The 22,358-nt window shown below is 45.4% G+C and overlaps 1 protein-coding gene across 1 annotated transcript in view; it reads left to right on the plus strand.

The window, feature by feature from the left end:
- Positions 1-18,758, plus strand: part of LOC130111537 (polycystic kidney disease protein 1-like 2) — a 94,489-nt gene extending 75,731 nt beyond the window's left edge. Inside the window, 8 exon segments of the mRNA XM_056278762.1 lie at positions 1,983-2,313; positions 4,776-4,909; positions 5,020-5,147; positions 6,895-7,055; positions 11,081-11,291; positions 15,442-15,543; positions 18,224-18,355; positions 18,628-18,758. Of these exon segments, the coding sequence (XP_056134737.1) occupies positions 1,983-2,313; positions 4,776-4,909; positions 5,020-5,147; positions 6,895-7,055; positions 11,081-11,291; positions 15,442-15,543; positions 18,224-18,355; positions 18,628-18,741 (1,313 nt within the window). The 3' untranslated portion in view covers positions 18,742-18,758.
- Positions 18,759-22,358: the final 3,600 nt, after the last annotated feature.

Here is a 22,358-nt window from a genome sequence, read left to right on the forward strand (position 1 = left end):
CTCTAAATCTACAAAGACACAATGCAACTCCTTCTGACCTTCTCTATACTTCTCCATCAACATTCTCAAAGCAAACATCCCATCTGTGGTGCTCTTTGATGGCATGAAACCATACTGCTGCTCACTGGTCATCACCTCTCTTCTTAACCTAGCTTCTATTACTCTTTCCCAAATCTTCATGCTGTAGCTGATCAACTTTACACCTCTGTAGATGCTACAGTTCTGCACATCGCCCTTGTTCTTGAAAACCGGTACCATTATGCGTCTTCTCCACTCCTCAGGCATCCTCCCACTTTCCAAGATTGTGTTAAACAGTCTAGTTAAAAACTCCACTGCCATCTCTCCTAAACATCTCCATGCCTCCACAGGTATGTCATCAGGACCAACCACCTTTCCACTCTTCATCCTCTTCATAGCTGCCCTCACTTCCTCCTTGCTAATCCACCACACTTCCTGATTCACTATCCCCACATCATCCAACCTTCTCTCTCTCTCATTTTCTTCATTCATCAGCCCCTCAAAGTACTCCTTCCACCTTCTCAACACACTCTCCTTGCTTGTCAGCATGTTTCCATCTCTATCCTTGATCACCCTAACCTGCTGCACATCCTTCCCTGCTTGATCCATCTAGCCAATCAGTATCTCATACAACTCATACACCTTTTCCTTTGCCTTCACCACCTCAGGCTCTGCTTTACACCTCATCTCCTTGTACTCTTGGCTACTTTCTTCATCTCTCTGACTCTCCCACTTCTTCTTTGCCAACCTCTTCCTCTGTATAATTTGCTGTACTTCCTCATTCCACCACCAAGTACCTTCCTAACTGTCCCCCTCACTATGTCTGCAGTGGTTGCCCAGCCATCCGGCAACTTGTCACTACCACCCAGTGCCTGTCGTAACTCCTTCCTCAACTCCACACATCAGTCTTGCTTCTTCAACTTCCACCGTTTGATCCTTAGCTCTGCCTTCACTCTCCTCCTCTTGATCTCCAAAGTCATCCTACAGATCACCATCTGATGCTGCCTAGCTACGTTCTCCCCTGTCACCACCTTGCAGTCTCCAATCCCTTTTAGATCACGCCTTCTACATAAGATATAGTCCACCTGTGTGCACTTTGCGCCACTCTTATACGTCACCCTGTGTTCCTCCCTTTTCTTGAAATATGTATTCACCACAGCCATTTCCATCCTTTTCGCTAAATCCACCACCATCTGTCCTTCCACATTTCTCTCCTTGACACCACACCTGCCCATCACCTCCTCATCACCTCTGTTCCCATCACCAACATGTCCATTGAAGTTCACTCCAATCACCACTCTCTCCTCCTTGGGTACCCTCTCCACCACGTCATCCAACTCACTCCAGAATTCTTCTTTCTCTTCCATCTCACACCCAACTTGCTTGGCATATGCGCTGATAACATTCATCAATACACCTTCGATTTCCTGCTTCATACTCATCACTCTGTGTGACACTCTCTTCACCTCCAGCACACTCTTGACATACTCTTCCTTCAGAATTACCCCTACCCCATTTCTCCTCCCATTCACACCATGGTAGAAGAGTTTGAACCCACCTCCGATACTCCTGGCCTTACTCCCCTTCCACCTGGTCTCTTGCACACACAGTATGCCTACCTTTCTTCTCTCCATCATATCAGCCAGCTCTCTCCCTTTACCAGTCATAGTGCCAACATTCAAAATTCCGACTTTCACCTCCACACTCTTACTCTTCCTCCTCTCCCGCTGCCTGTGGACGTGCCTTTCCTCTCTCCTTCGTCATCCAACAGTATCATAGTTTCCACTGGCACCCTGCTGGCCAACAGTACCGATGGTGGTGGTGGTGATGATTCAAATCTGAATTCATGACTCCAGTCCGCTGTTGTGATCCGACTTGATTTACAGTTAAGTCATATGAATTCCTGGCTGGATGCTGATAGAGATACATGATAAATGACTCTTTCCTTGAAACTTGTGAAACAGGATTCATCACAGATGGAAACTCCAAGCTGGTGGGGAGTGCACGTCTTCGGCAGGTGAGGGTGTTGAAGGACTCCTGCCGTCTTGCTGGCTCCATGCGGCGCTCTGTGCTGGACTGTCATGCTCCATATTCGTGGGAGTTGGAGGATGTTGGCTCCTATGGTCCAGGATGGAGACACATCGGAGCACAAAACTCCTCTCAGGACCTCCATGGCCCCTGGAGGTACCAGTCTCAGGCCCAGCTTAAGGCCCACCCTGTCTGGGGTAACGTGGTTATTTACAGAGGAGGTGGCTTTGTGGCGGATCTGGGCCCAGACTTACAAAAGTCCAGCAGGTGGGAATTAATGATGAAAGAAACAGACACCAAACACTGACATTCTGTGTAACTCCAGGTGAATTTATTTGTATAGCACATTTTATACTCAAAGACATTAGCTAAATACATCCTGAAAGAAAAATTACCTTTTTAGTTCAATCGCTTTAAGTTTACTTAAACGACAGTAATGACAACAAACCACAAATTGCATCCTTGTTCTGTTCCAAAAACTAAGTTTCTCCTCCAGTGAAACTCTTCATAACATCATAACAGTCTCAGAATCGTGATTATTTGTCCATGTATGTGCAAACATACATGGAATTTGACTGCGGTTTAGTGGCTCTCAATGTACATACATAGAATAACAGTACAGCAATCTTCAGTAATATATACAAGGAACGACAGGTGAAACAGGAAGGCAGTGGTGCAGAGTGCAAAGATGCTGGGATAAATATGTAAGCAGGTTACGTGTATAAATGAGGTAGGTGAACGTGACAGAATATGCATGTATACGTCCAATATACAGTATGTACAGCGTGCTTAAATTTATTATGACAAGGCGTCCGGATAGGGTAGTGGTCTACTCTGTTACCTACCAACACGGGGATCGCCGGTTCAAATCCCTGTGTTCCCTCCAGCTTGGTCAGGCATCCCTACAGACACAATTGGCCGTGTCTGTGGGTGGGAAGCCGGATGTGGGTATGTGTCCTGGATGCTGCACTAGCGCTTCCTCTGGTCAGTCGGGGTGCCTGTTTAGGGAGGAGGGGGAACTGGGGGGAATAGTATGATTCTCCCACGCATTATGTCCCCCTGAAAAGAAGCAGCTGCCGACTCTACATGTATTGGGGGAAGCATGTGGTCGTCTGCAGCCCTCCCCAGCTCGGCGGAGGGGATGGAGCAACGACCAGTGTTCTTTAGTGCCTACCAGAGGGGGAGGACTTGGAACAGCTTGTGACCAGGGTATGATGGGCCTGCAGTGATGTTGCCTGCCCATTTCCTGAGTCTGGAGGTCTATAAGTCCTGAATGGAGGGCAGATTGGCTCCACTGATTTTCTCTGCAGTCCTGACTGTCCATTGTACTCTGTTCCTGCCCTGTTTGGTGGCCAATCCAAATCACACAGTGATGAATGTGCAAGGAACAGACTGGATTATTGCAGTGTAGAACTGAATCAGCAGTTCCTGGGCCAGGTTGAACTTCCTGAGCTGATAGAGAAAATACATACTATGCTGGGCCTTTGTGATGATTGTGTCTGTGTTGGACACCCACCTTAGGTCCTGGGAGATTGTGGATCCCAGAAACCTAAAGGTGTCCACAGCAGACACAGTCCTGTTGAGTATGGTGAGGGAGGGCGGTGTTGGGGGGGCTTCCCCTGAAGTCCACTGTCATCTCCATAGTGTTGAGTGTGTTCAGCTCCAGGTTGTTATGACCGCACCAGAGGGCCAGCTGTTCAACCTCACATCTGTATGCAGACTCGTCACTGTTCCAGATGAGGGCGATGATCATTATGTCATCTGCAAACTTCAGGACTTTAACAGACAGCTCTCCTGAGATGCAGTCATATGTGTTGAGGGAGAAGAGCAGAGGGGAGAGCACACATCCCTGGGGGGCACTAGTGCTGATTGTGTGGGTGCTGGATTTGATTTTTCCAAATCTCAACTGCGTCCTCCTGTCTGTCAGGAAGTTTTTGATCCACTGACAGGTGCGGGATGATCAGTGGTCACTCAGGGTAGAGTATGACTCTCCTCAGTCTCGGTCCTTGTGGGTATCCTGCAGGAGGATGCCTGCGTGTGACAGATTTTTATGTGGAGAGGCTGATGTGCCTGCAGCCACCACACAGTCCTTGGCAGGGGATGGCCAGAGTCCAATGGCTTGGAGAACCAAGACGATTGAGGACCACCCTCTGTTGCAGCCTTCATCCGCCTTCACTGGTATTGTCTTCCACTAGGTCTGCCGTTGAGGTCTTTGTTGGATTGTGCTTCATCTGGAACCTCCCCCTTGACTTATCTGCCTTGGGTGACCCTACAAGGAGCCAAGCTCTGGATGACATAGCTCTTGGGATCATTAGTACGTACACGCAAGATTCTCCACCACGACAAGGTGGGGATCCAGGAGAAGCCACTGATGGGGGCTGATACAGTGAGCTGGGTGAGTTTGGAGTGGAGGATGTCTGGGACGACGGTGTTGAATGCTGAGCTGAAGTCCACAAACAGGACCCTTGCGTTTGTCCCTAGGAAGCAGGTTTAAAAGTTCTTCCTTGCCGAATGTGATCAGAGAGTGAGAGCTGGAAACTAAACAAATAAATCAAAACAGAAAAAGTACTAGAGTGCACAGAACCAAGGCTGCAGTCTGCGGTACTCTTGTTTTCAACCTCAAATAAACTCAGATATGACAGTGAAATAATGGAGATGATGTACATGAAATTGGAAATACATTTCAGCAATTGGACAGACATGTATGTGTCGGTGTCTTTTTTCTGCAGAACTCTTGGCTACCTTTTTGACAACACGTGGCTTGACATCTACACTCAGGCAGTCTTTGTTGAGTTCACCGTGTACAACGCCAATGTCAACCTGTTCTGTATTGTGACTCTGCTGCTAGAGACAACTGCCATAGGTAAATCAAACTCTTGTCACCAAATAAGACAAATCACATAACACAGGACATAACATGTGATTGATGTAAGAGCTCAGTACTACACAGTCTGTGTATTGTAACTCTTCCAGGAGCATTCCAGTTTCGCAGTGAGCTCCAAAGTGTCCGTCTCTACCAGTCCCCCGGTGGACTTCACATCTTTGTCATGGCATCTGAAGTTATCTATTTCCTCTTCATCATCTATTACATGCTTGTTCAGGTAAGATATTGTATTGTAAAAATATATGAATACTACTAGTACTACTACTGCTACTTTTGGCTGCTCCCATTTGGGGTCGACACACTCTACCCTTCCTCCTCTCTACTGCCTCTGGACATGCCTTCCCCCTCTCCTTCTCCCTCGCTCAACAGTAGCATAGTTTCCACCGGCCCCCTGCTGGCCAACAGTACCAGTGGCGGTCATTGGTAACCCGGGCCTTGACCGATCCAGTATGGAAATCTGATTTATGATCCATATATTTGATTTGGCAAAGGTCTTATGCCAGATGCCCTTACTGTTGCAACCCTCCCTATTTATCCGCGCTTGGGACTGGCACTGAGAACGCACTGGCTTGTGCATCCTCAGTGGCTGGGTTATTGTAGAAATACATGAATATTACTGCAGAAGCATAATGCTGTACTGGCCTGGGATGTCAGGATAGCATACCCTCCATTTCCTGATGCATATGCCATGTACACAGGACTGTATGGGTTTGGTGAAGAGTTTGACTACTGCAGTTCTGTCTTAATTCAGCTCATATTGTACACAACTCCGTACAGTGTGGCCCTGTGATGGTCTGGCGGCCTGTCCAGGGTGTCTCCCCGCCTGCCGCCCAATGACTGCTGGGATGGGCTCCAGCATCCCCGTGACCCTGAGAGCAGGATAAGCGGTTTGGATAATGGATGGATGGATGTACATACAAAACTCTACAGAGGAGGAAAGGATACTGCTATTAACTACTATTGCTACTACTACTATTGTAGTGGCCATTTTCATCCAAAGATTAAGCCACTTTCCCAGCAGCAGTCGAGATGGTTTTAACACACCTTTTTTGATATTCCAGTGAAGTCCATGGCGTTGATGGTTGTGTCATAAAGTAATAAACTAAGTATGGTCTTCCTCAAACCTAAAATCAAGCCAAACAATTGCAATGATGTGGATAGAAATGAAAGGGGGACAAGATAATTGTATTGTTCTGTGATTATAAGCAAATAATTATGCGTGATATCAAATGTGGTATAGGATGTTCAAAAAAGGAGAAAAGATGACATGAGATGGGATGGTTAAAAACTGTCTTGCTTCTCCTACTAAACTGCCAGGACTGTCCAAACCATCTCAATCTCACCTCTCTCTCTTTGTCTCCAACCCGTCCAACCTCAGCTGTCCCTCTAATATACTTGTTCCTAATCCTGTCCTCCTTCGTCACTCCCAACAAAAATCTTATCATCTTCAACTCTGCCACCTCCAGCTCCCTCTCCTGTCTTTCATCAGTGCTATTTTTACCCAATCTAGCCATCAGTCGGTGGCTTTGAGTAGCCAAAGTCACCACAAACTTAGACAAGTTATTCCACAATTATACAGATAGATGGGCGATGGATATTTGGAATAAGGCAAAGCTTCGAACTTATGTCCAAATCAAATCCGTGTACTATACAGAACCATAGATTGTTTGCAATCTAAAAAGAAGACAATGTGCTCAGAGAACCAGTACCCCGCCTCTGGTACTTGAGGTGGGCATATCTAAAGGTTTACCTGAAGAACGTGTGTAGACTCTGATCTAGGCATTATTGAAGATGAATTCTATTTTGTGCTCCACTGTACTAGGTGGGCTGGGCACCTTGCAAGGTGCAGGACACTTAAATATAAATTAAAAATAAAAGAATAAACTACTACTAGTAATGTTAATTTTAATGCTAAGCCCATTCCCAGAAAGTCCATCTCATTCAAATGTATCCTCTCTTGACAGGGAAAGCTGATGAAAAAACAGAAGTGGTCTTATTTTAAAAGTAAATGGAGTCTGTTAGAGGTGTCCATCATCATTCTCAGCTGGAGTGCGCTGTCTGTCTTCATTAAGAGGTCTCTTCTTGGGAACCGGGACATGGCCTACTACCAGAACCACAGAGACCAGTACGTACCAGAGATGCTGTGATGTGGCTCATTATGTTTTTTGTCTTTGTCCATCAGTCTCAGCAAAAAGTTGAGATTCAAAGATTTATTTGTCAAATACTTCACGTACACGTACTGTAAAGTTATTGAGGGAAATTTGCTTCAGCTTCAGCCCAAACTTGAAAAAGGCCTGAGCCAACCACAGGGACTGTATGGCACAACTAGAACAGCCATCTTCTTCAGTCTTCTTTTATATTTTATTGAATTAGTTTCAACTGTTCAGTTTACTGATGATTGCGTTGTTAGGTTGAAAACCTTTACAATACAAAGAGATAGAAAAACAAGGCTGCCATTACTACTAATTCCATTCCACATATACCGAAAATAAAGCTCCTTTTATCAGTAACACTTTATTATAACTACACAAATGAAGCATTAGTTAAGTATTAGTAACTACTGACATCATCATTTGTAAAGCAAAACATGCACCAGTGGTTAGTGAGTGTGTTAACAGATGTTTATAAATACTTATTAATACTGCAGTTCATCAGTAATTCAGGTAGTTACTAGTTGTTAGGTAAGTATTTTGTATGAGCTCATGTAAAGTGAGGACTGTCTAGGCCTTACAAAGCCTTTACACATGAGACTGAAAGTCCAGCAGCACCTTGAGACTCACAACAGTCTAAAGGATCGTAAGATCCTGTAGAAAGTGTAAGTACATGGTTAACACACTATTTACATGTACATTTGTCAGTCAATCAACTGTATTTCACACATATATGAAAAAATACAACTTGTACATATATAATACACAAAATGGTGTGAAAAGGGTGCATGACTTAATCATGACTTGCAGTATCGATAAGTATTTATAAACATCTGTTAACACACTCACTAAACATTAGTGCATGTCTTGCATTACAAATGATGAAGCCAGTAGTTACTAATACTTAACTGATGCTTCATTTGTGTAGTTATGATAGTGTTACCCTTCTATCCCTTTAAATCATGCTTTTAAGGGTATGAACCAAATTAAATCAATATATAACCATACACATGTACTTCATTGCACATGACATGGCTAACCACAAGCTAACTGTGAATTACACAAGATAAACTACACAGCAAGGCAGTCTGGGGGATTAGCTAAATGTTTTACCGTTAGCCTGATTACAGAATGCTGACTAGCAATGAATTCTAATGACAGCAAAGGATTAATTAGCCCACCGGTGGCGTCTCTGTAGACGACCAGCCAGATGAAGCTCTCCCCACTCCAATTTTGGTTTAATTGCAACTAGTTGGCTCTCAATTAGCACCGATCTGTAGCTCATGCCACACTCTCCGTCTCTCCTGGCGTGAGCTCCTTTTATTTTTATTTTTATTTGTGAAGGTTTTTTTTGTGGCCTATGCACAAGAACCGCCAAACTCAACTTCTGGCAGCACAAGTACAATGACCAGTGAAACGATCACAGAAGGTTGAATCAGTTCATCTGCACACAACGTTTACTGACAGAAACGTTTCATCATCATCTAAGTGGCCTCTTCAGTCTGACTGCATGTAATGGTCACGCCCATATTTACATATGAAACTGACGGTTGGTTTGGGTCGTTGTGCCACTGTATTGTTTATAAGGGTGGGGACACCTGCAGTCACTGTATTGTTTATAAGGGTGGGGACACCTGTAGTCACTGTATTGTTTATAAGGGTGGGGACACCTGCAGTCACTGTACTGTTTATAATGGTGGGACACCTGCAGTCACTGTATTGTTTATAAGGGTGGGGACACCTGCAGTCACTGTATTGTTTATAAGGGTGGGCACACCTGCAGTCACTCTACTGTTTATAAGGGTGGGGACACCTCGGTCACTGTATTGTTTATAAGGGTGGGGACACCTCGGTCACTGTATTGTTTATAAGGGTGGGGACACCTCGGTCACTGTATTGTTTATAAGGGTGGGCACACCTGCAGTCACTGTATTGTTTATAAGGGTGGGGACACCTCGGTCACTGTATTGTTTATAAGGGTGGGCACACCTGCAGTCACTCTACTGTTTATAAGGGTGGGGACACCTCGGTCACTGTATTGTTTATAAGGGTGGGGACACCTCGGTCACTGTATTGTTTATAAGGGTGGACACACCTGCAGTCACTCTACTGTTTATAAGGGTGGGGACACCTGCAGTCACTGTATAGTTTATAAGGGTAAGGACACCTCAGTCACTGTATAGTTTATAAGGGTGGGCACACCTCAGTCACTGTATTGTTTATAAGGGTAAGGACACCTGCAGTCACTGTATAGTTTATAAGGGTGGGCACACCTGCAGTCACTCTACTGTTTATAAGGGTGGGGACACCTGCAGTCACTGTATAGTTTATAAGGGTAGGGACACCTCAGTCACTGTATTGTTTATAAGGGTGGGGACACCTCGGTCACTGTATTGTTTATAAGGGTGGGACACCTGCAGTCACTGTATTGTTTATAAGGGTGGGACACCTGCAGTCATTTGAGACTGAAGAGGTCACTTAGGGTCCTGACACAGCAGACCGACTAGCGGCGACGAAGGCCAACTGTTGCATCGCCTCATGTTACCTGCTGTCTGGGCCAAAAAGTAGCACTTGAACACACCGCTGTCAGGAACACAGAGACTGGCGGACACAAATGCAGGCAGGCAGACAGTAACCAGTTCTTAGGGTCTTTAATTCGGTCCAAGGGTCAAAATCCAGAAAGGCAATCAGACAGACAGAGGTACAAAATCGGCAGGCAGAAGACTTCAAGAACCAGGCGGACTAACAAACAGGCGACGGTACCAAAACAGGAGACTGAGACTCGGAAACCAGGAACGAAACAGTCAGACACAGGGAAACTCTCTTACATGAAACGCTGGAATGCTGCTCTAGGAGACAAGACAATCTGGCACTGACGCACAGGGGAGCACTGGTTAAATACACACAGGAGGGACGGGATAACGAGGCACAGGTGAAACACATACGGACGGGGACAGGTAATCACATGGGGAACAGGACGTGAACACAGAGACAAGACTATCAAAATAAAACGGGAAACTGACACATGACAGACCCTGACAACCGCAAAGACTACAGCCGATGGCCCTGATTTGCTAAGCTGAACAGCCAATCAGAGTGATCTCTCTCACCGACGGGCTCCGCTGTTTCAGCATGATGAATCGGCCGAAAAGCTGCCGACAGAGGTCTAACTAGTGCCGACGGTGCAGAACACCACAAAAACTAGGGTCACAGACGCTCACCGATGGCCAGACATCCCGTTGGCCTGGTGTGTCAGGGCCCTTAGATGATGATGAAACGTTTCTCTCAGTAAACGCTGTGTCCAGATGAACTGATTCACCTTCCTGTGACTTTCTTACCTGGATTATTGAGCATGCATAAAGAGACCAGTGAAATGATCTTTTTGCAAACTGCAAAACTGTGCAACAAAAGAAGTAGAACAACAATTGAATAGGAATAAAATAAAATAACTTTTAAAAAGTAAAAAATACGGGGTGTATGCAGAATGTATACTCCAATAAATATCTCTGTACAGTGTGCAGACACTATACAAATGTGCAGATAGACTGTATGAGGAACGTGTCGGAGGCAAAGTGACAGTAGTACCAGTTCTTCATGTGTACACACAGTGTAAGTTATTACTTGTGTTATTGTTGTTATTTTGACTTTAGCATCCTTATGGCCTGGGGAAAGAAGCTCTTCCGAGTTTCTGTGTTGGCCATGTGGCTGTGCAGGCGTCTGCCTGGCTGCAGCGGCTGAAGCAGTGCATTACTGGGATGACTGGGATCATAAAAGTCCTTGTCGTTATTGTGCTTTTTATCAAGTCGTTGTGCTCTCGTGGCTCATGCACATGTCAGGATTTTCAGGGAAGAGGATATTTAGCATATTGGAGGTTGGCAAATGCTTGTTAATGGAATCTGTTCACTGATAAGATGCGCCTTCCCAACAGTTTTCTAGTGACTACAGTTGGACTGAAAGTAAACTTTAAGATAATCTTACGGTGCCCTGTGCCTGTGTCCAGATATGCCAGTTTCCATGAGACGGCCACGGCTGATGCAGTTCTGGGATATCTGATCGCCTTCCTGGTGCTGCTGGCGACGGTCAAACTGTGGCACCTGCTGAGACTGAACCCTAAACTACACATGATAACCGCCACTCTGCAGCGCGCCTGGACAGATATATCGGGCTTCCTGCTGGTCATGACCATCATGTTCCTTGCGTACTCCATTGCTGTAAGAACTTTCTTTTCACATTTGATTTCAATGAACCCCTGAAGTCCCTCTATTACTTATCACTTATGAAACTGAACAGCTGCTGTTTTTAGTGGTGCACAATCGGACTGCATCGCTATCAGATGTTGGTATATTGGTATTGGAGTCAGCACCAGGGTAAAATGGAGTATTGGTATCAGAGATTTTACCCAAGACTAAATCCAGCACCAAAAGCCATGACTAACATGTCATATATAAAAGCAAAATGGTTTGATTTACTGCACTTTTGGTGCACCCAATTCCTTTCCCTCCTTGGTCCAACAGGTGAGCTAATTAGTTAAATCAGGTGGTGTGGCGCATGGTTGGAACAAATACCCGCAGACACTGCGGCCCTCGAGGCCTGGAGTTGGGCACCCCTTGGCGTATGAGTTTAAATACTTGGGGGTCAACTGTCCAAAGTAACGGGGAGTGCAGAAGAGAGGTGAAGAAGAGAGTGCAGGCAGGGTGGAGTGGGTGGAGAAGAGTGTCAGGAGTGATTTGTGACAGAAGGGTACCAGCAAGAGTTAAAGGGAAGGTTTACAAGATGGTAGTGAGACCAGCTATGTTGTATGGTTTGGAGACAGTGGCACTGATGAAAAGACAGGAGGTGGAGCTGGAGGTGGCAGAGTTGAAGATGATAAGATTTTCATTGGGAGTGATGAAGAAGGACAGGATTAGGAACGAGTATATTAGAGGGACAGCTCAGGTTGGACGGTTTGGAGACAAAGCAAGAGAGACAAGATTGAGATGGTTTGGACATGTGTGGAGCAGAGATGCTGGGTATACTGGGAGAAGGATGCTGAATATGGAGCTGCAAGGGATGAGGAGAAGAGGAAGGCCAAAGAGGAGGTTTATGGATGTGGTGAGGGAGGACATGCAGGTGGCTGGTGTGACAGGAAGATGCAGAGGACAGGAAGAGATGGAAACGGATGATCCACTGTGGCGCCCCCTAACGGGAGCAGCCAAAAGTAGTAGTAGTAGTACTAGTACTACTACTAGTAGTAGATTGGTATCATGTCTGTGAATGTTCTCATTCATCCAGGTCATGGTTATCCAAATGAGTTGAATCAAGTGCAACTGGACTTGGTATATATCCGTGAAGACGTTTCACCTCTAATCCAAGAGGCTTCCTCAGTTCTTAGCCAAAGGACTGAACTTCGCCATGACACCCAAACAACTACCTATAGTTGACCTCATCACATCCACAGAATCAGCCATAAGGAAAAACAAGCTAACGGAAACCGAGGTGGAACAGCTTAGGTTAAAGGTATCAGCAGCTCTGTCCAATGCGAAACCCCCTCCTTCCAACCTAACCATGGAGGAAAGGAAAGCCGTGACAGCCCTGAGCAAGGACGAAACCATCACTATCCTTCCAGCAGATAAGGGGAGATGTACGGTTATCCTCAACACAACAGACTACCACGCCAAGATCACGTCATTACTCAGCGACACCGACACCTATGAACCTCTGAGACGCGATCCTACTAGTGGTTACAAGAGGAGAATAATAGAGTACCTACAGAAACTACAGAAAGGAGGAACCATTGATCGGATACAATACCACCGTCTCTACCCACACGATAACATTCCATGCATATATGGACTCCCTAAGATCCATAAAGATGGAACCCCCCTCAGGCCCATCGTCAGCAGCATAAACTCGGTCACGTACAACATTGCCAAACATATAGCCAACATCTTGACTCCTTTAGTGGGCGAAACACCTCACCATATCCAAAACTCCATTGACTTCGTGGACAAGGTCCAAGGCGTAAAACTGGAACCGGATGAAACCATGGTATCCTACGACGTGACCTCGTTATTCACCTGCATCCCAACCATGGAGGCTTTGGAAACTGTGAGGCAATGTTTGCTACGGGACGACACGCTCCACAATAGGACCAACCTCAGCCCAGACCAGGTTTGCCAACTACTGGACCTTTGCCTGAACACTACATATTTCCAATTCAGGGGCCAGTTTTACAGACAGAAACACGGCTGTGCAATGGGCTCACCAGTATCTCCCACTGTGGCCAACTTATATATGGAAGAGGTAGAACACAGGGCCCTGAACTCCTTCAGAGGAACACCTCCGAGCCACTGGTTCAGATATGTGGACGACACATGGGTCAAAATCCAAACACAAGAGGTGCAAGCGTTTACCAAACACATCAACTCAGTGGACAAGAACATTAAGTTCACAAGGGAAGATGTAAAGAACAACAGTTTGCCCTTCTTGGACTGTGACGTCCACACTGGGGAAGACAGGAGCCTCCACATTGGGGTTTACAGGAAACCTACACACACAGACCAATATCTACTTTTGGACTCACACCACCCTCTGGAACACAAACTGGGTGTCATCAGAACTCTGCAACACAGAGCTGACAATGTGCCCAGCAGCACTCAGGCCCAACGAGAAGAACACAAACACCTGAGGGGAGCTTTAAAAACCTGCGGCTACCCCAGTTGGACCTTTGTGAAACCTGCAACACGTTCCAGAAAGACCAACCAGGTGAGCGATGAGGAGAAAAGGAACAGAAGGAATAACATAGTCATCCTGTATGTTTCTGGGGTCTCCGAGAAACTCAGGAGAATTTTCAACAAACACCGCATCCAGGTATACTTCAAACCCAGCAACACACTCCGACAAAGACTGGTTCATCCCAAAGACCGTGTACCACACACCCGGAAAAGCAATCTGGTGTATGCTGTACAATGCGATGAGGATTGCACTGACCTATACATAGGAGAAACCAAACAAGCACTACACAAACGGATGGCCCAACACAGAAGGCCAGACTCCTCAGGACAAGACTCAGCAGTCTATCTACACCTAAAGGAGAAGACACACTCCTTCCAGGACAGCAACGTACACATTTTGGACAGGGAAGATAGATGGTTAGAAAGAGGGGTGAAGGAAGCATCTATGTGAAACTGGAAAAACCATCCCTCAACAGAGGAGGAGGTCTGCGACACCACCTATCTCCCACTTACAATGCCGTCCTTTCATCTCTACCCAGGAGACTCAAGAAGCCTAGCCTCCAAGAACAACAGTCGCTCACTAACGGCTCCAACCACTCTCATGACCACTGAACAATGAAGTCGAGACTAACACCCCCAACCACCGTCGCTGCTAAACAAATGCAAATCAATAGCTCCGATAACGACGGGCGCTGCCATAACATCGGTACACAAAAGAGCCACTCATATCTATGGCTCTGTTAGCGACGGGCGTTGGTAAACATCGGATCACAAAGAGCCATGGACATCAATAGCTCTGACAACGACTCCTAGAGGATAAATACTGAGTCTCATCAGCAGCCAGTCAGACTAGCTTGGTCTAGTCAGAAAGGCAGAACTGAGGAAGCCTCTTGGATGAGAGGCGAAACGTCTTCATGGATATATACCAAGTCCAGTTGCACTTGATTCAACTCCTTTGGATAGATTGGTATCGGCAAATAATTTATTTTAAATGTGTCATTGTTATCAGGATTATATCAAAATTATGACCAATGCGTCATAATGGTATGATGATGTGCTGACAGCGACGACAGGCTTTGATGGACAGACAGGTGGCGCCACAGCATACACAGAAATATAATGCCTTTTGATATTTACAACAAATAGTTTTCATTGAGGCCACAGTTATGATGGGCCCATGTTACTGAGAAGCTTTAAAGATCAACCTGTTGTAGAACAAATGTAAGAACAAAGATGTCTGAAAATGTTCTGCCAAACTACCTGTGTCGGGTTTTCTCCATTTAAGCTGAATCATTTGTGTTTGTCTCCTTCAGTCATGCAGACATTTGGAAACAGTGTTTAGTAATAAACCAGGACAGGTAGTAATAAATCAGTGTTTTATGTACAGTTACAGTGGAATAACAGATAATAAACTACACTGCTGCAAAGTAACACATGGGATTGAAATGAAATGAAAATATCAGTATTGGTCTAAATAACCATGGAAATTACCAGTTATTGGATTACAGCAAAAATTCCAAACGTTGCACATTCATAGTAATTTTTCCAACTGTTAAAAAAGTTTAAAAAGTAAAAATCTTTTTTTTTAAAAATGCATATTATCAAAAAAGGTGGGCTTATTTTTTGTTTGTTTTTTTTTTTTCTCCAGTCCAATCTGATGTATGGCTGGAAGCTGTACTCATACCGAACCCTGATGGATGCAGCTCAGACGATGGTCAGTTTGCAGCTCGGCATTTTCAACTATGAAGAGGTTTGTTTGAGATGGTTGCTTTCTTATCCCATTACCCCTCACTAACCCTAACCCTAATGTAACCCCGGTCACTATTTAGCAGTAGGTTACAGCAGTAAACTAGCTTGACAGGTTATCAATGATGTGAATGTGGACCAATCTCGGAAGAAACTAGGATGGCAAGAGCCCAAGGGTTTGAATCTCAATCAAGAGAATCATACACCAAAATCAATTTGTATAAACACATATATTATTACACAAAAGTGGCAGTTTAAACATAGACAAAAGTAATTTACCCAAAATAACAACCTAAAATAATAAGGTGTGCACAAAAGAAAACCCTTTTTTTCCTTGAGCTTAGTCTTTCAGTCGTTGGGCCCAATTCAATTTGTGTCTGTGTGTGTCCTACCACACGATGAGCGAGGAAGGGATCCGTTTCACAAGTCAAAATCACCATCACAGTCTGGCTCGCCACCCAGTTAACTGGGATGTCTGGAATCTCTCGCAGCAGACGCGCCTGTATGAACCTTTATCCCTCAGTGGAGTGGAGTCCCGGCATCAGACCTGCAAGCCTGCAAGTTGGAGCAAATTGCGATGCTGCAATTTGCTCCGACTTGCAGTTACCAAAACCTGACCTATAGACAGGTCACATCACATCCACATAGTTCGAGTTGCATTCTTACACTGTCAATATAGATGATATCTAACTTGTAATTCAGGGTGAATTATCACCAAACATTAATAATACAATCTAATTCAAACCGCATTCTCACTTGGTTCTGTTGTACAACAAAAATATAGTTTCTAATCAAATTCAGTGTAACATGTTAACAAGCTAAGTGTAACAAGTTAACGACACTTCAAAACTTCAGCGTGACATTACTCCAAATACTTCAAGCTAACCTTGATTTAAGGCTTCAAATGTACACACATCACATAAGGCACAAACATTTTATACTCTGTGAACCTCTGAGGCTGCACAAAAACACAGGTTGCACATATGAAAATACATTTCCATGGTTCACCGGCAGATAATCGAGATTGGCTAACCACATTTTTCCCACAGCCACGTGCTGACCTAGCCGTCTTATTCGCTCCGTGTTTCTCGGCAATTTTCACTTCCCTAAGCATCTAACAACCTTACTACACTCACCGCTGAGCGGACCAAATCCCACCATAACCCTGCTGGTCCAGCACAGCCGAATCTCAGCATCTTTTGCACACTTGCAGCCAACAGAAGGTTTAAACAAGCTGCTCACTCACTCTGGCAAAAAACGACAAGCTGTCGGTCTGCTGTAGAGAACCTCTGCTGATTGGCTGCCCTGCACCAGAGTAGACCACCTGATTGGCTCACTTCAGTGTCAATCACAGAAACAGCCAAGAAAAATCCTGATACCGTTCACAATAAGATGTCAGGATTATCTCACAACTTTGTAAAATGTAAAACGACACCTCCACTACACGAGCCACAAGTGTAAATCTGCTCAAAAAGAAACTGACTTCCCAAAAAGAAATATGGCAGAGGAGGGATTCCTTCAAAAGAAAATAAAAAAATATCAGAGGAGTGTTCACTAGGCCTCCGCTACACTAACTTTTGTTTTTTAAATTTTCCCACCTTTTCTCCCCAATTGTACCTGTCCAATTACCCCACTCTTCTGAGCCGTCCCGGTCTCTGCTCCACCCCCTCTGCAGATCCGGGGAGGGCTGCAGACTACCACATGCCTCCTCCCATACATGTGGAGTCACCAGCCGCTTCTTTTCACCTGGCAGTGAGGAGTTTCACCAGGGGGACGTAGCACATGGGAGGAACACACTGTTCCCCCCAGTCCCCCCTCCCATTACATTACATTACATTCCAGTCATGTAGCCGACGCTTTTATCCAAAGAGACTTAGAATAAGAGCATCATTTAACGTAGGAGATCAGGAGAACTACTAGTCATCAGAGGTCATAAGTGCATCTAAACAAGCATCTAAGAGCGAAACCAGTGTTAAAGTAAAAGGGCAAGAAAGAGTTTTTTTTTTTAATGAGCGAATATAATAAGTGCTAAGAACAAGTAACAGGGTAGTAGTTCTTCAAGAGGTGAGTTTTCAACCTGTGTTGAAAGATGGGCAGCGACTCTGCTGTCCTGACATCAGTGGGGAGTTCAGTCCACCACTGTGGGCCAGGACAGAACAGAGCCGGGACCGGGTCGATCGGCAGCAAGGGCCTCTGAGCAACGGGGCAACCAGGCGTCCCCAGGCAGCAGAGCCAAGTGGTGGGGCGGGGGTGTAGGGCTTGACCATGGCCTGGAGATAGGAAGGAGCTGTTCCTTTCACTGCCCTGTAGGCCAGCACCAGAGTCTTACACTGGATGCCAGCAGCTACTGGGAGCCAGTGTAGGGACATGAGAAGGGGAGTTGTGTGGGAGAACTTAGGGCGGTTGAACACCAGACGAGCTGCGAGCTGCTCCCCCCTGAACAGGCGCCCCGACCAACCAGAGGAGGCGCTAGTGCAGCGATCAGGACACACCCACATCTGGCTTCCCACCCACAGACACGGCCAATTGTGTCTGTAGGGATGCCCGACCAAGCCACAGGTGACACAAGGATTTGGTAGGCAACGGAATAGACCGCCACCCAGACGCCCAAGGTAACCCTAACTTTAACCTCATTATGTGAGTTCCATGTTGTTCATTGACTATTAGCTCCTCCGTTCCCTCAGGTCCTGAATTACAATCCTGTGCTGGGTGCGTTCCTCATTGGCTCCTGCATCGTCTTCATGACCTTTGTGGTGCTGAACCTCTTCATCTCTGTCATCCTCGTAGCATTTAGTCAAGAGCAGATCCATCATGAGGTACTGCAACCACACTGAGCTCTGAAAGTCTTTTCTGTTGATTTTTAATACCTAGGATGCCATAACAGTCGACAGCTGCCCCCGAGTAAGAAAGTGTACAGCGTGTGACAACTGATTATCTTGTAATTCTCTGTCCAAATCCCTGCCATTACAACAACCTTTTGCTTTCATGGCTTTGAATGTTGCAAGGAATTTGAGGACTTGTCAGAGCTGGTAGCTCAACAGGACCAACTTGTTTTTGAATTATACTCCATTCCTTCTCTGTTTTGCAGCCGTCAGAAGAAGAGGAGATTGTGGATCTGATGCTGATGAAACTCTGCAGTCTGTTTGGAATAAAATGTAAGAAACAGGATGCCAACGGTCCGCCAGAGAACGCAGTAGTTTGACTTGCTGTGACCAAAAGACTCGTAACGATTTCCTCTGAAAGTTTCCATCTGAGCTGATATCTCCAAATACTTTACTCTTTATAATAGTTATGTAGAGAAAAGTGCTTTGCACGACTTCTGCCTTGCATGAATTGTTGCTCGTACTCGCTCTGGCGGTCTGTTCACACCCTGAGGCCATTGTCTTGTAACTATATAGGAGCCTTGGTTAGTGTGTACTATGTATTTGCATTTCTCTACGCTATACTATTGCAAAGCTGTCACTGTGGTATGAGAAACTGGAATGTATAAAGATGGTACAAAGCAGAAATGATTCTCTGTTACTGACATCCTGTCTGTTAGACAAATAAATTGGTGTTGCTGTGACAAAACTTTGTTTGCTGTCTTTCCTTCTAAGGAGCAACTTCATTATGCAGTGCTGATAGAGAGAAGTCTTGTACATTACTCGGACTTGGATTGAAGTAACCAAGTCTGATGTTGTTTTTTTTTGGGGGGGGGGGTTGTAGCACAATGAGTTTTCTTCATGTAGTTTCAGAGTCACTCAGTTTTGATTTTTTTTTATTTTTAGTCCCCATTTAAATGTATAAAGATGGATTGACCATGAGCTTAAGTTGCAATTTTTCAATTCAAATTTGGCCTTTTTTTCCGCCAGTCAGACAAAACAACTTAAAGATAAAACATAAAAAAGCTGTATTTGTATACAGTACCACTATTAAGGTGTAAAAAGTGTTCGGACTAAATACTACTACTGCTACTATTACTAATACTTTCAGCTGCTCCCGTTAGGGGGCGCCACAGCGGATCATCCGTTTCCATCTCTTCCTGTCCTCAGCATCTTCCTCTGTCACACCAGCCACCTGCATGTCCTCCCTCACAACGTCCATAAACCTCCTCTCTGGCCTTCCTCTTCTCCTCTTCCCTGGCAGCTCCATACTCAGCATCCTTCTCCCAGTATACCCAGCATCTCTCCTCCACACATGTCCAAACCATCTCCATCTTGTCTCTCTTGCTTTGTCTCCAAACCGTCCACCCTGAGCAGTCCCTCTAATATACTCCTTCCTAATCCTGTCCTTCTTCATCACTCCCAATGAAAATCTTATCATCTTCATCACTGCCACCTCCAGCTCCACCTCCTGTCTTTTCATCAGTGCCACTGTCTCCAGACCATACAACATAGCTGGTCTCACTACCATCTTGTAAACCTTCCCTTTAACTCTTGCTGGTACCCTTCTGTCACACATCACTCCTGACACTCTTCTCCACCCACTCCACCCTGCCTACACTCTCTTCTTCACCTCTCTCCTGCACTCCCCGTTACTTTGGACAGTTGACCCCAAGTATTTAAACTCATATGCCTTCGTCACCTCCACTCCTTGCATCCTCACCATTCCACTGTCCTCCCTCTCATTCACACATATGTATTCCGTCTTGCTCCTACTGATTTCATTCCTCTTCTCTCCAGTGCATACCTCCACCTCTCCAGGCTCTCCTCCACCTGCACCCTGCTCTCACTACAGATCACAATGTCATCCGCAAACATCATCGTCCATGGAGACTCCTGCCTGATCTTGTCCATCAACCTGTCCATCACCATTGCAAACAAGAAAGGGCTCAGAGCCGATCCTTGATGTAATCCCACCTCCACCTTGAACCCTTCTGTCATTCCAACCACACACCTCACCATTGTCACACTGCCCTCATACATGTCCTGCACCACTCCTACATACTTCTCTGCAACTCCTGACTTCCTCATACAATACCACACCTCCTCTCTCGGCACCCTGTCGTATGCTTTCTCTAAATCTACAAAGACACAATGTAACTCCTTCTGGCCTCCTCTATACTTCTCCATCAACATTCTCAAAGCAAACATCACATCTGTGGTGCTCTTTCATGGCATGAAGCCATACTGCTGCTGCTGATCATCACCTCTCCTCCTCTTAACCTAGCTTCTATTACTCTTTCCCAAATCTTCATGCTGTGGCTGATCAACTTTATACCTCTGTAGTTGCTACAGTTCTGCACATCACCCATGTTCTTGAAAATCGGTACTAGTATGCTTCTTCTCCACTCCTCAGGCATCCTCTCACTTTCCAAGATTATGTTAAACAATCTAGTTAAAAACTCCACTGCCATCTCTCCTAAACATCTCCATGCCTCCACAGTATGTCATCAGGACCAACTGCCTTTCCACTCTTCATCCTCTTCATAGCTGCCCTCACTTCCTCCTTGTTAATCCACTGAACTTCCTGATTCACTATCCCCACATCATCCAACCTTCTCTTATTATTATTATTATTTTCATTGCTAACATTGTTATTTTATTTTATTATATCATCAGGAAACACTCCCTGTTGTGATCCCATTTCCTGTTAGTAGCCCAAAACGTATGTTCCCCCTGACCTCTGTCTCTTTCCCGCTCTGGACATGTAGAAAGAGGCTACAGCAGGAGCTGATCTGACGTTTCCTGAAACCTGTCCTGTGTTGTTTATATGAGACAGACAGAATACAGATCCCATGCATGAGAGAAGTTGTCCTGTCTTTCCTACACGACGCAATGAAAAAGCACACCGGTCACTCGTGCACATCTGGATAAAAGCATGAAAATGGGTACATGGGGGTTTTAGAGTATGCTGATTTCAAAAATAGCGGGAACCACAACGTCACTCCAACGGTTCCCGCCGAAAATTTAAAATTGAAGATGGCCACCATAAAACGCGTGTTTGCCAATAAATCAGCCATAAATACTGCGATTGCTATGATTAAAAAGCATATACCCAGGTTGTTTTGGGGTCAACAAATGCAATAAAACACATCTCAAATCTGTTAAAGTACATCTTTATGGCAAAAAAAACGTGTTTTATGGCGGCCATTTTGAATTTTTGATTTTGGGCGGGTACCGTTTGAGCGACGTCGTGATTCCCGCTGTTTTAGAAATCCGCATACTCTAGAACCCCCATGTACCCATTTTCACGCTTTTATCCAGATGTGTACACCTCCGTTTCTTATCCGCCCCGCTATTAAGTGGGGAGGAGACGTTATATATTGTGATTATACCTGGTCCGTTGCTGCCACCGATGGGTGGCCCAGGGTATTGATATTACGGGTGACCTGAGGAGGGAGATGTTTCAGTTGGGTGAATAAACTACCGGCTGTCATGACGGCCTAATTACGAATCCGTCTCCCGACTGGTTTGTGTTGTAAACCTGGCAGTATGAGTTGGGCAATACAACAAAGGCCCTGTCCGGCCCCTGCTTTAGGAAAATGCTAGATCCGCCCCTGTGCTGCTGGATGGTCCAAGGAATTTCAAAGAGTTGGTGGTGGTGATGGGGTCTCCGTTCATTTGTATGGGTGTTTTGGGATTCGGCATGCATCGGAAGTCAGTAATGATTCCCGAGCAGCGAATGGACCCCTATTGTATCCGTTAGTATTGTTATTAATATTATTCCCCCCTAAAAGTATCCGGGTCTCAGAAACCTGACAGCTCCAGTTGCCAAACGTGGCGGCAGATAGGCTGGAAACCTCACCCGCCAGTCATGCAAAGAAAATAAAATGATATTGATTGGCCAGATGGTGGCGCCATGGCACCATAACATCGAACTTCACGTTTTGGCCCATGA

The sequence above is a fragment of the Lampris incognitus genome, chromosome 4 (genome assembly GCF_029633865.1).
Source record: "Lampris incognitus isolate fLamInc1 chromosome 4, fLamInc1.hap2, whole genome shotgun sequence".
In the NCBI taxonomy this organism is placed as follows: domain Eukaryota; kingdom Metazoa; phylum Chordata; class Actinopteri; order Lampriformes; family Lampridae; genus Lampris; species Lampris incognitus.